This window comes from Botryllus schlosseri, chromosome 11 (genome assembly GCF_051294905.1).
Source record: "Botryllus schlosseri isolate E-star chromosome 11, Bs_hap1, whole genome shotgun sequence".
Taxonomy (NCBI): Eukaryota; Metazoa; Chordata; class Ascidiacea; order Stolidobranchia; family Styelidae; genus Botryllus; species Botryllus schlosseri.
Genome location: NC_137246.1, coordinates 6,980,739 through 6,993,035, shown reverse-complemented (window position 1 = coordinate 6,993,035; position 12,297 = coordinate 6,980,739). Strand labels below are relative to the sequence as shown.

Sequence of the window (12,297 nt, the reverse complement as noted above, 5' to 3'; positions counted from 1 at the left end):
ATTTTAATGATTCGAGTCGAGTTGTAAAAGACGATTTTTTCGATTACTGAAATCATATACGCTTCTCACCACTGAAAGTATATTTATCAACGAGAATTATAGTTTTGATATTAATTTTCACTGTTGAAGCCTTCAAACCGTGATTGGCGGTATCGTAGAATACGAAACATATAGTGCAAAGCAACGAAGATTACTGGGCGTAACACATATCCGAAGTCATGATAATCCCACAACATTGTCACCAAGTGGAATGAAATCGGTACTGGGGAAAAATACCAAAGTATCTCTTCTGAGATGGATGGCAGGCATTCTATTTTTGAGATGGCATAAACGGTAGATATTTGAACTTAAATGTCTTAAAATCGGTTATGACGTCATAATAAGTGATACTCGACTGGAAGCATATTACATGATTCAAAATCGAATCCCTCAGGTACTACTCGATTTTGCCCAGCCTTAACCACAAGCGACAAGACCTCGATATGTTGTTGTTGTTGTTTACTACTCGTGGTCATTCGTCATTTACACCTGTCCGACCGTATGTTTAAATGATTCCCCAGCTTCCTCAGTGATCAGCAGCCTCAATACAGCCTCCAACGCTTATGGATCCTATAGTTGGACTGAAACCCGTTGGTGCTATTGCAATTAGAAAAAAGGTACGACGACATCAATCAAACACTGTCTTGTACATCGAAGATGGGATTCAGAAATATCATAGAAATGTGTAAACATGTCAGAACGAGGTATAGTTGAAATCGATGTGCCAAAAAAGTAGCCTAACTCCTTATCATCTTGAACCCAGGCCATAATTATGGTTAAGAGTTACCATATTTATAATGCGTGACGAATTTATCTCGGTTGCATCAATCCCAGAACTGACCGGCGACTCAACGTAATCACTGATTCAACTCAACTAGACTTAAAAATAGTACCGATTTTTTACCGAGTCTATTTGAAGAAGAAATATATCAGTTTATTAACAAGTTCACCTTTTCAAAACACCACAACACTAATATGCAATGAAAAGATAGGATGAGGTATCGAAACGACTGGATCACTCTTTGAAATCGGACATTCACCAGAACCTAGTCGATGTAAAGAGGAGGCATAGACACACTGAAGGAAAAGTACAAGAAGATAATATGAAAGGATACGCGACATGAGGTATGTGACGGAAAGCGAGGTCGATATGTCAGGTCGCTATTCTAATATTCATTCGGTAAAATTGCTTGTATTTCGACTGTAATGGGGACATGCTCGACGACTCTCTTATAGCTGGCTGACGAATGAGTAGGGCAGTGGGCCAACTCCATTAAGTATTATATTAAAGTGTTAGCTTCAAAAAGATTGAAGTATAGCGGTGCTTATGAATGTGTTCGTTGAATATCTAATTTACAAATGAAAGTCGGTTAAATGCAGGAATATTATTCGATATACACAGCCGCGTAGCGTAGATCGGGAAGCTTGAAAATCACACAATTCAGCAACAGTTCAACAACTTCGCAATATTATTGATCACTTTAATCACTATATAACCCCGTATATAGTAATCTATGATGATGTTATAGGAATAGATATGTAGTTTACTATATTTTGAGTCCCGGAAAGGACGACACTTTTTAAAAATTACGAAAGTTTTATTGCCGGACTAGAAACTATGCCGATTCTATGATTTTTACGGAAAATCATGTTGTGTTGCAAAGAAAAATAGTTCATATTTCCGACCGGACTTCCGAATGAGTCACTTTATAATAATACTGCTGTGATGTTGACTAAATTTTTAAAAAAAGGTAATTTTTCCAGTCCCTTTCCCGAAAGACATGCCCGAACACCCGTGTTGCAGATTTCACATCATTTATGCCGTTTTTTTAGTTGTGCGTGTCCATTGTGTGTGTCCAAGTGCGTGACCATTGGCCTGGCTGTCGAAGCTATGAAGGAGGTCGAATTTTCCAAAAAAGGAGGACATTTAGGCGTCCTCGGAGGGCATTTACGATTTCCTGAAAAAGGAGGAAAAATCCTATTAAAAGAGGGTAGAAATGGAAATATATATATATGTCATCTGACCATTATTAGCCTACGATTACGGATATCTGAGAACTATGGCTCACAAAATCTGTCTTTCCTCATGTTTCTCAGCGTACGATTTCTTATATCAGTATTAGACTGGTTTATACTGCAGTGATGATCATCCAACCATGAATGTATCACATCCTAGAGTAATTTGCGTTTATTATAAAACCATGATTCGAGAGAATCAGCTAGACTCATTTACTAAACCTACTGGTATCAATGCCTGAAATATATTCGTATATCTTGTGTAATATCTGTGATTAAGAAGATCTCACCAGGATACATAGGATTCCAGGTTAAGTAGCCAGCCAGCTAAACCTTTCATACTTTGGTTAGCTATACTTCTACTCCCAGGAACATAATTAAGCCCGAATCGTTGCAATATGCTCCGATTGCGCACATCCATCGCAATTCATGATTTTATAAAAATATCCCCCTTTTGAAAAAATGAGTAGGCTATCCCAGTTTTGATTGGCCTGAGTCGATTTTATTGCTTTGCGCAAAAGAAGAAAGCAAGGCTAGTCTCGGCGCAGTCGTATCTATGACGCGTGGTGTGCGCTTTCCAGGCGTCCGGATATCTGTCTTAGCGCTTTGTTACGCTATGCCAATTAGATATATAAAGATCTTCTCCTCCGTTGTTTGGCACAGTAGCGTTGCAAAACTAGTATCGTAGTGTTGTTGGCGATCACACGTTCATGTTTTCACTTGCCGTTGCGGGATTACTAGGTTTATTATCATATCAAGTGTTAGCAATAGCGATGATGTCGCGAAGCCTTTAGCGTTGTCACTTTATATTCCATTTTGTGGTCACTTGTACAGTCTGTATTGCAGGCCTTCTCCATGAAAGGGTTTCACAACAATTTCTAGTTGTCTCTCTGTGTACGACTGCGATATATTGTCAACGGTAAGTCCATCGAATGAGACTCACTGCCGCCAGTGTTTTGAATTGCTGTAGCCTAGGTGTCAGAATCTTGAAACTATGCGAATGTGAAGCAATTCACTGTCGAATAGCAATGGTGGTTGGTGAAGTGACTCATTAGAAGTAAAAAAAAATCATTTAATGCTTGATTTATTGATCTATTCAGGCATTAGTGACACATATAGCTGCTGAGCTGTGTAGTTGTTTTTTATGAAGAATTCTAAAGTATTCTGGTCTGATAACATGATCAGGAAGTTTTAACAATACCAGTATTGATGTTCTGATTATAGTTATTATTAGTGCCGTATTTCCATATCTCACAGAACCCATTCTCATCAATCATCATTATTATGAAGATTGAAAGTACTACTGACAACATGGATGGAATAATCATCAATTTTACTTATAATTTGAACCTTTATTGGCCCTTCACATCATTTTGTTATGCATTGGGACTTGAGGAGTAGTTGTCAACTAGTACCGCAATAATGTCCCTTTCTTAAGATGTTCGTGATCTATTCATGTCGTTGAATGATTGTTAATCATATTGTTACGCTGCAGCACGTTCGTTTCATAGGAAAGTTACTTTGATGATGAATTATAATACAATGCTACATGCGATTTTGAGCTGGCTGTGGCTCTATAATCCCCTGACCCATTTGTTTATTATATTTTCGGTATCAGCATAAAATTTGTACTTTGAAATTAACTCCAGGCCTACTCACTGGGATATAGGGTTTGATCACTTGATGTGCGATTTCCGAATGACATGTGGTAGTATTGTGGTGCAAGTAGATTTAAGCAGCATCATACTGTAGTATGGACTGATTCGTCTAATCCTGCTGTTTTTCTACTACACAGATCCGGGTAATGTGGCAAGAATGACTCTGGATCCTACTCTTTTTAAAATTCAACGTCTTCGTGTAAAACAAGGTTTCATAGCTTTCAATTAATCCGTAACACTTTTTTGTCTTCTTGAAATCATAATAAGTTCATTTTGAATAGACCACATACCATTACTGATTTGTGCGATCAATGACCATGGCTGACGATATCGATGTCGAAGCAATGCTGGAAGCGCCCTTCAAAAAGGACAACGCGGAGAACGGTGATAAATCTGATCATAGGTCCAGTAGGAAACGTGACGGCCGAAAAAGAGATCGCAGCAGGTCAAGAAAACGGAGCAGATCTCGGAAACGTAGCCGATCCCGACGCAGCCGTTCTCCGAGACACAGTCACTCTCGGAAACGTAGCCGATCGAGAAAACGAAGTAGGTCCAGAAAACATCGTTCTCGTTCTAGGAGTAGAGACAGAAGAGAGAGGCGAAGATCTAGGGAGCGTAGAAGCCGATCTAAGGAGAGAAAACGTCGTTCGCGTTCAAAGGAGAAACAAAAAAGTCCACCAGCTAGAATAGCTGTCGCACCCCCGCTTGGATTATCCGGGCTTCCGCCTTTGAACGTGCCAGAGAGATCACCAAGTCCAGACGATCGTGACGCCAGAACAGTCTTCTGCATGCAGCTATCTCAGAGAATTCGCCCGAGAGATCTCGAAGACTTCTTTTCCGCAGTAGGAACCGTACGGGACGTGAAATTAATCGCAGACAAGCATTCGAAACGATCGAAAGGCATCGCTTACGTTGAGTTTAAAGACATGGAATCGGTGCCTCTCGCGTTGGGGCTGAGCGGGCAGAAGATTCTCGGCGTTCCTATCATCGTGCAGCCTTCGCAGGCGGAGAAGAATAAAGTCGTGCAAAATAATGCACAACCGGCCGTGCAAAAGGGGAATGTAGGACCTATGAAGTTGTACGTCGGGTCTTTACATCAGAATATTACGGAGGACATGCTGAAAGGAATATTCTCACCTTTCGGCACTATTGATCAAGTTCAGCTCGTGAAGGACCCCAGCACTGGAATTTCGCAAGGGTACGGTTTCATAACTTTTCTCGAAGCGGAATGTGCTAAGCGTGCTCTCGACCAGCTTAACGGTTTTGAAATCGCGGGTAAACCAATGAACGTGACTAATATCACGGATAAAGCAGAGCAGCAAGCTGCGATGGCCCTAGCGGCTGGTCAAGCAGGACCATCGTACTTGGATAATGATGCGGTAGAACGCACAGGGATTGATCTTGGCACAACAGGTAGACTCCAACTGATGGCTAAACTCGCTGAAGGGACCGGAATGAACGTGCCGTCTGCTACGCAGCAAGCATTAACAGTCGGACAAGCTATGGGTTTGGGATTAAGAGGTTCTGCGAATATCGGGGAGAATGGATATCCAGGAGCTGTGGCTTCACCATCAGTTGCAACCACCTGTTTTCAGTTATCGAATATGTTTGACGCGCAGTCTGAGACTGATCCAGAATGGGATATGGAGATACGCTCTGATGTCATCGAGGAATGCAGTAAATACGGTGCCGTGATGCACGTTTATGTGGACAAAAACTCAGACGGGAATGTGTACGTGAAATGCGCGACACTGGACTCTGCCGTGAAGTCTGTGGCCGCCCTGCACGGAAGATACTTCGCCGGGAAAATGATCACTGCCGCCTACGTTCCTTTGGTTAACTACCACGCTCTTTTTCCAGATGCAGCCACTACCAACACGCCACTTCAACCGAGAGCCTGACGTGGTTTCGAATAAATGAATATTCTATGAGATTCCCGTCTCGATTTTAATGATCTCTGCTTTTGCAGGATGAACGCATGCTCAAAAGTTTGTCTGTGGCAACGAGTTAACGGAAATGCGCGACAGCTTGTCTTTGCGGTTTGGTCGGACCATTTTTCAATGTATCATTTTTATGTGTTCGGAAACTATTGTTGTTCTATGACAGTCTTATGATGTCCAGTCACTTTTTAATTTCAATGTCGGAAGCACAGATGATATTGTGATTTAGAATAATTCTGTGACGTATCTGTGAAACACAGGTTGTCGATATAGTTATGAATATACTCTTCCTGTTAACATGTCAATGAAAACCGACCGAGGGGACTCGCAAGAGCAAATTGACAGCGCTTATCTCCGCGAAAGATTTCTAAAATCTCTACTGGTTATGACAGGTATGACAGAGAACCTGTGGCATGCTCTGGGCAAGAAATTTTTGGTGTACTGAATAATAAATGAATATCGGTTTCAACGCTGTTGGTAATTATGTTGCCATGTTTTGCCATAGACAAGCAAATCTCATTTGAACTTGTGCAAACCGCGCCCATGGACGGAGTGTTGAAGGCATGTGACAACAAGCTTCTGCAGTTTCACGTCGGACAGCTGCAAACGCCGAGTGGTGTTCAGAATGAAGTAATATTACGGACTGCGGACGTGGTATCTTGTTCTGTCCATGTCTAGAGTTATTTGTTCTTCCGACTATTTCTTGCATTACAGAACTCCCCGACTCTATCACTGCTGCCGTAATTGGTGAAGTTGTTTATGAGGTTATATTAGCTCCTGCGGAGGCTGCAATATCTGAAGGAATTTTTAGTCGGTAGAATATTTTGCGAGGTGTCCTCTATTCTCTGGGGTTCGCTCTGGCAGCATATGACTGGCCAATAATCCAAGTGCATCAATGCAAAGATTTTTAGTCACGTAGGCGACGTTGGCGCTTATGGCTTTTTTAGGTTATTATAATTCACAGGCAGCACGATAAACGTTATTTCAAAGTCCCAACGGCGGAGAAATTTCATGACTGACACCATCAAATAAATGATCGTGCAACCCAATTTTCCTTCAAGTGTCATTATGGTGCATTGATCAGGGTTGCATAGAAGTCACTATGACTTCTATAGTTTCAACCAGAGATGGTCAAAAAAGCTACTGAAGTACGAGTAGAAGTACTTCTGTCGTGAGCAAGGAAAAACCACACGAAGTAGAATTTTAATCTACTCGAGTAAGTAGTGGTGAATACGATCGTAATCCGTTCGCATGGACTGTCAAATGCTGTAGATGGAACTACGCAGAAGGTGTAGAGCAGGGGCGGGCAACTTCTCAAGTCGGCGGGCCGGAAATAGGAAAATTAAGTACTTGGCGGGCCGGATTGCAGGATTGATACATTATTCGCCCATTTACCCAGATATACAAGGAATAAATCGTATTTAATGAATGTATTTTAACGATGGCAATGTAATTCTAAAGCCATTTCTCGCAAATAATGACGAAGACAGTGTGGATTTGAGAACAGCATTGTCATACCGGCGCCGCCATGTCTGCTTCTCTCTGACCAATCAACATACTGTGCAATCCCTAATGAAGATTTTACTGCGTTCGATAATCCCGGTACCCCAAATTTATCAAATATCAATTCATTAGGACTAAGGTTTAGTAGGCGACGAGATAGCGTGCATGTTCAACTGTGCGGCCTATTTTATTTCGATAGTGAATTCATGCGGCCCGCGAGCTCGGAATTTGAAAGTGACCCGCGACCCGTTTTGAGTTGGTGACCCCTGGCATAAGCGGTGTCTTACAAAAGGCTAGAAGTGTGCCGTCCTACAAGACTACGGTTACGGAATCAAAAATAAGAAATATCGGCCTGGTGTAAATGTCCATTGTAGTCGACAAGCACCATGATTACCACAAATGACATTAGGGTTGAGTACATCGTAAATGCAGATAATGAAAGTCTTCTCGCGTCGACGAACTTACGCGTAAGCTCCACCCTCGCTCGCTGCGCATATATGTGTATAATAACATACAGTCACTAAAATTTGATGCATGTAAGCAAGCAGTCGGGAATCTCGAAAGACTGGGGCCGCGGGCCACATTATCATGTAAGACAGAAAACTGTCCGCGGGCCGTATGTTGCCCGTCCCTGGTATAGAGAGATTGGTGCATCCCAGGAGGCGTCAATTTTTAACAGAATAAGCTGTCGTCCACATCATGGGATGTAAATGATAGTATTGATATGGAAATGCGATACTAATCCTTTGTTTGCTCGAACACCACGTTTTAGAGAATATCATGACATGGCGCCCTCCCACATATTATAATTAAGGCCCCTAGTTCAGTCGAAGAGCAATACGGAGAAGTTCTGTTGGATACGGCTTTAGTGTACGATAATTAAAAATATGACAGATCGTGAAAATGCCTCAGACAAAAGAACTGAAACTATAATTAGAACTCAACGTATAATACTCGTAATTGAAAGAAAAATACAAATACTACTACTAAAAAGATGAAAATATAGTTCATATCTTTTGTCCATAAAGGTTCAACGGTGGTCTGCTAAAACAGGTCTAACATTAAAAAGGCCAAAGTCCACTTTTCCAGATAAGGACACGTCATGGGCTGCTATAGGTATAATAGGCAATTGCTAGATTGCGAAACGGTAGGTTCTAACGCTAAGGGGGCCATGCTTACTGTGATGAAATATTTGATATAGGTGACAATGCGGTGTGAAGGGAACCACGCAACCCGGTAGCTAAATTATATTCAGCAATCCTTTCCTTAGAACATATTTGACACTCCAGATCTACTTTGCGCGAAGCGCAACGAAAATTCTGGGTAATATTACATGACTTTTATGAAAAATAAACGTGAGTAGGCTACTACGTGAAAACAGCCCCGAAATTCCTTGCGTTATCTTTCTTATTGGGGGATTAAACTACTTCTACTTGACAAACTGAAACTAGAGGAAAGTAAGTAAGTAGTTCACAAAATATTACGAAGTAGAAGTAGCGAAAAAATATCTACTTGAGTAAGTATCAGAAGTACACGAAAACTACTTGAGTACTTCGAAAAAGTAGAAGTACTTCGTTACTGACCACCTCTGGTTTTAACTCGAGTCATTTTCAATTCACCACCCAATCCAAGTCGGGGAAAAACGGCGGGTGGATTCAGTGTTTACTGTTCAGTATCAAGCTCAACTCAATTGGGTGAAACCGAGGCCCCCGGAGTTATAATATACTCATGTTAATTTAGACAGATAAAGACAGTTAATAAATGTATGTACTGAACATTAAGCCTCACTGGCTATCAATTCTATCCGTTTTGATTGATTGGTTAGAAAACTTAATAATGCACACCATTGCGCATGATTGGAGAGCATTTTGGGGATGATTGCAGACAGTGTTGCCTCTCCTAGTGTTTTTACAGTAGATCTAGTGTATCTTGAATTGATCTAGTGTTCTAGTTTATTTTTTTCGAAATTCGGCAAATCTAGTGTTTTTTCATGGAAACATATTTGTGAATGAGGATGCTATTTGATGTGCTTCAAATAATTTATAATTGAAGATATAGCAATTAATATTCGTCTACAGACTGTTTAATGTCCTGAGATTTAATCTGGAGCTGGCAGTTTGTACGGCGGGTGACGTACGTTAATAGGGTTACCATATTTTGGAATCGGGGAAAGAGGACACTTTTTAAAAAAAAATCAGACTTACAATACTGGAGTAAAATCCGAAAAAAAATGTTAAATTTGCCACAATAATGTGGTTGGTTGACTAAATAAATAAACAAGTCAACTCTCCGGCTCAACTCCCGAAATACAGTTTTTCTTTCACATTTTCCATTGGTTGATTAAAAAAAACACGAATTTCCTGTTTTGCGTCGTTTATGCCCATTTCACTCGAATCTAGCGATCATCTTAGCCCTAGAAGCTATAAAGGAGGACGAATTGCCAAAAAGAAGGACATTTAGGCATCCTCGGATGACATTTTCAACAACCTGAGGACAAATAGGCTACTCCTGATGGAGGACGTGTGGTAACCCTACGTTAATATGACAAAGACTGAAAGAGACCGGGCCAGCCAGCATGCTTGCCGTATATTTTATCCTAGCCTGAGACCGCGGGTTTCAAGCCCCGGAAGTCGAAACTCTAGTACTCAGTGCTCACTCGAAGCGAACAGTATAGGCTACCTTGCCGTCTTACCCCAATTGACTGAACCCAATATTGAGAAGTTGATGTATGTATAGTATAGCCCGGCGACATGCACTCAGATCAGTTATATATCCTTGATCGAATGTATTGAAAGCGGAATGTAAAATTTTAGGGCCATATTATTTGAAAAATGACGTGGCTCCAAAAAGACGAAAGTCTGAATTTGCAGGGGTCATTCTTGCCTACACTACAGCTACAGTGATTAGGCTACTGTGTTTTTAACTCAATACAGTGTTCCTAGGCCAGGTGATTGTCTGATTTGGAAGACTAGCCTACTCCAAGTCGTTTCGCCACCTTTCGTACGATAGCTATCTTTCATTGTATCGCACTCTTGTTGTGTACTGAAATTATGAAATTTCTAGCAATATATTGAATTTAATTGCTTTGTAGATAGATGCCCTTGGCAATGGAAAACTCCAGAAATTTGAGTGTATGATGTTCCACCGACTTTCATATCCCTCTCGTCTTTTTTACTTTGGAGCTGAAGTAAAATTTTGTAACGGGGAAATAAAATACCTTGCAATATAGTCAGATGTCGAAAGATTGCAGAAAACGTGATGATTTTGTCGTTTGCTGAGTATTCTCATTATGTTATTGTTGTTAATCAGTTCATTTTCTTTGTCGTTCTTGATTTATTACTTCGTTTTGAAGTAAATTTCAAAACTAGTGTATTTTTTTGTCGATCTAGTGTTTTTTCACGAACGTCGAGTGGCGAGACTTGATTGCCAATAGAACTCACCTTATACGATAGCGAACGATATGACCACATGCATATTCATATATCTATTCGTAGTGCACAAATATCGGCATAGGCTAATTATTAGATTCCCACGCTGATTTCTATAGTGCATTAGGCTACACCAGATCAGACCTGGGTAGAGCGCGGTCCGCGAAATGTTGCTTGGAATTCTAAACATAAAACCTATTTCTTAATGTTGCTGTGTTGACTAAAACCGAAGGCTGTATAACCTGAACAGAAAATTCGTTTACTTTCAATTTCAAGCCTGTTCAGTGTTCATTAATATGCCGCGATTACGCAGCTTATAACAATAGACAACAAATAAATTTCATCATGGTAGGTGAAAACGATTATAGGGTAAATCGGGGTCGCTGAGCTCGAAAATGGCATTGATTTACGCACAATGGCTCTATTTTTCAAGATATCACCGAGTTTGAGCATATATATTTTTTAATTTTATTCAAACTAGGTTACATTTTATCCTAGCAGCCTATATTGAATGTTTCAGTAGATCAGTCTGTACTGAAACCACGAGAATATGAGAAATGTAAAACACAATTAGATCGGCGGAACGAAACTGTGCTACATAAATCTATTCTTTGCCACATATCGAACACAAAAATATCCCATGCTTCCTATACCGATAAATGTGCTTGAAGTGAACAACAAATACCAGTAACAAACCAAGTATGCCTGAACCTACAAGAAGACGACAATTTGTGAACACAGACGAAATAAACAAACAACCAATATTTATGTATACCAACGAGTCTTCAAATCTTCTAGTATAAATAAATCAATATCGGGATGTGCATCAGTGAAGTTCTTAGATGCCACTCCTACTATTAACTCAAATTAACTTGATGTCATCTGCAGGAAAGTCGTCTTGTATGATTTTGATGGGGACAGATTCGCAATAGGCACCTGACAGTAATCACTAATCACTAAATCAGTCATAATCTTGATATTTCTCTTAAAGTTATTATAGAAGAAACCTTCCACCTCGTTCCTCACTCATATTTCCCTGGTTTTTGGGGAAGCGAAGGCACTCACTAACATCAAACTTAAATGGTTGAAAACATCATTCAGACTATGGAAAATCAGGTTTAGATGCATGGTTGGGGGCGTAGATATCCTTGGAATAAGATTCGCAAATATATGTAACCTACAGGTTAGGTAATGGAGTTGGCGACCTGTTTCTTATCACATTAGCCTTCTTCACACGCGGCTATCTAGGCTGCTTCTCGCCATCTGATCCGCTTAAACAGTGTCTTACAAAAGCTTAGAACTGGGCCGTGCAACTAGTCCGCAGATATGGAATCATAATGTACGATATCGGCCTTGGTCTTGCCTCTCAACAGAACCATGAACCAAACTTGACTTGTCTGTGCCTCACCTCTCCTTTTGCGCTGTAATTTTGAACAATAAATATTACGATCAGTGATGTTGGGTGAAAAAATGTTCAAATGTAGTTATTCATGAATATCGGCAGAAAATATCAATTATCATTCAAGGTTTTCACAATTTTCTTTTACACCTCCTGACGACAGATGAGGAACTGCCTCACTTGCCTACCCTGACCGCACGTCACTGATGCCATTCCTTTAAATATATTGCCTGCTTATCATTGTAAACAAGAAAAAAACACTGAAGATTGCAATAGCGCTGTTTCCTTGTTTTCCTTATCGGCAGCAGCCAACT

At 40.5% G+C, this 12,297-nt stretch overlaps 2 protein-coding genes across 3 annotated transcripts; both read left to right on the top strand.

Annotated features, from left to right (window-relative positions):
• Window positions 1–2,626: 2,626 nt before the first annotated feature.
• LOC145450314 (RNA-binding protein 39-like) lies at window positions 2,627–6,385 on the top strand. 2 transcript variants are annotated; one of them, XM_080328827.1, is made up of 3 exons: window positions 2,627–2,974; window positions 3,851–3,922; window positions 3,995–6,385. In XM_080328827.1, the coding sequence occupies exon 3, from the start codon at window positions 4,025–4,027 to the stop codon at window positions 5,612–5,614; it is 1,590 nt and encodes a 529-aa protein (XP_080184953.1). In that variant the 5' UTR covers window positions 2,627–2,974; window positions 3,851–3,922; window positions 3,995–4,024; the 3' UTR covers window positions 5,615–6,385. The 2 variants fall into 2 exon arrangements, with proteins under 2 accessions (XP_080184953.1, XP_080184954.1); XM_080328828.1 differs by having other exon boundaries at window positions 2,627–3,922.
• LOC145450316 (gem-associated protein 7-like) lies at window positions 5,910–6,385 on the top strand. Its single transcript, XM_080328829.1, has 2 exons — window positions 5,910–6,045; window positions 6,159–6,385. Exons 1-2 carry the CDS (start codon window positions 5,952–5,954, stop codon window positions 6,329–6,331), a joined length of 267 nt encoding a protein of 88 aa, XP_080184955.1. The 5' UTR covers window positions 5,910–5,951; the 3' UTR covers window positions 6,332–6,385.
• Window positions 6,386–12,297: the final 5,912 nt, after the last annotated feature.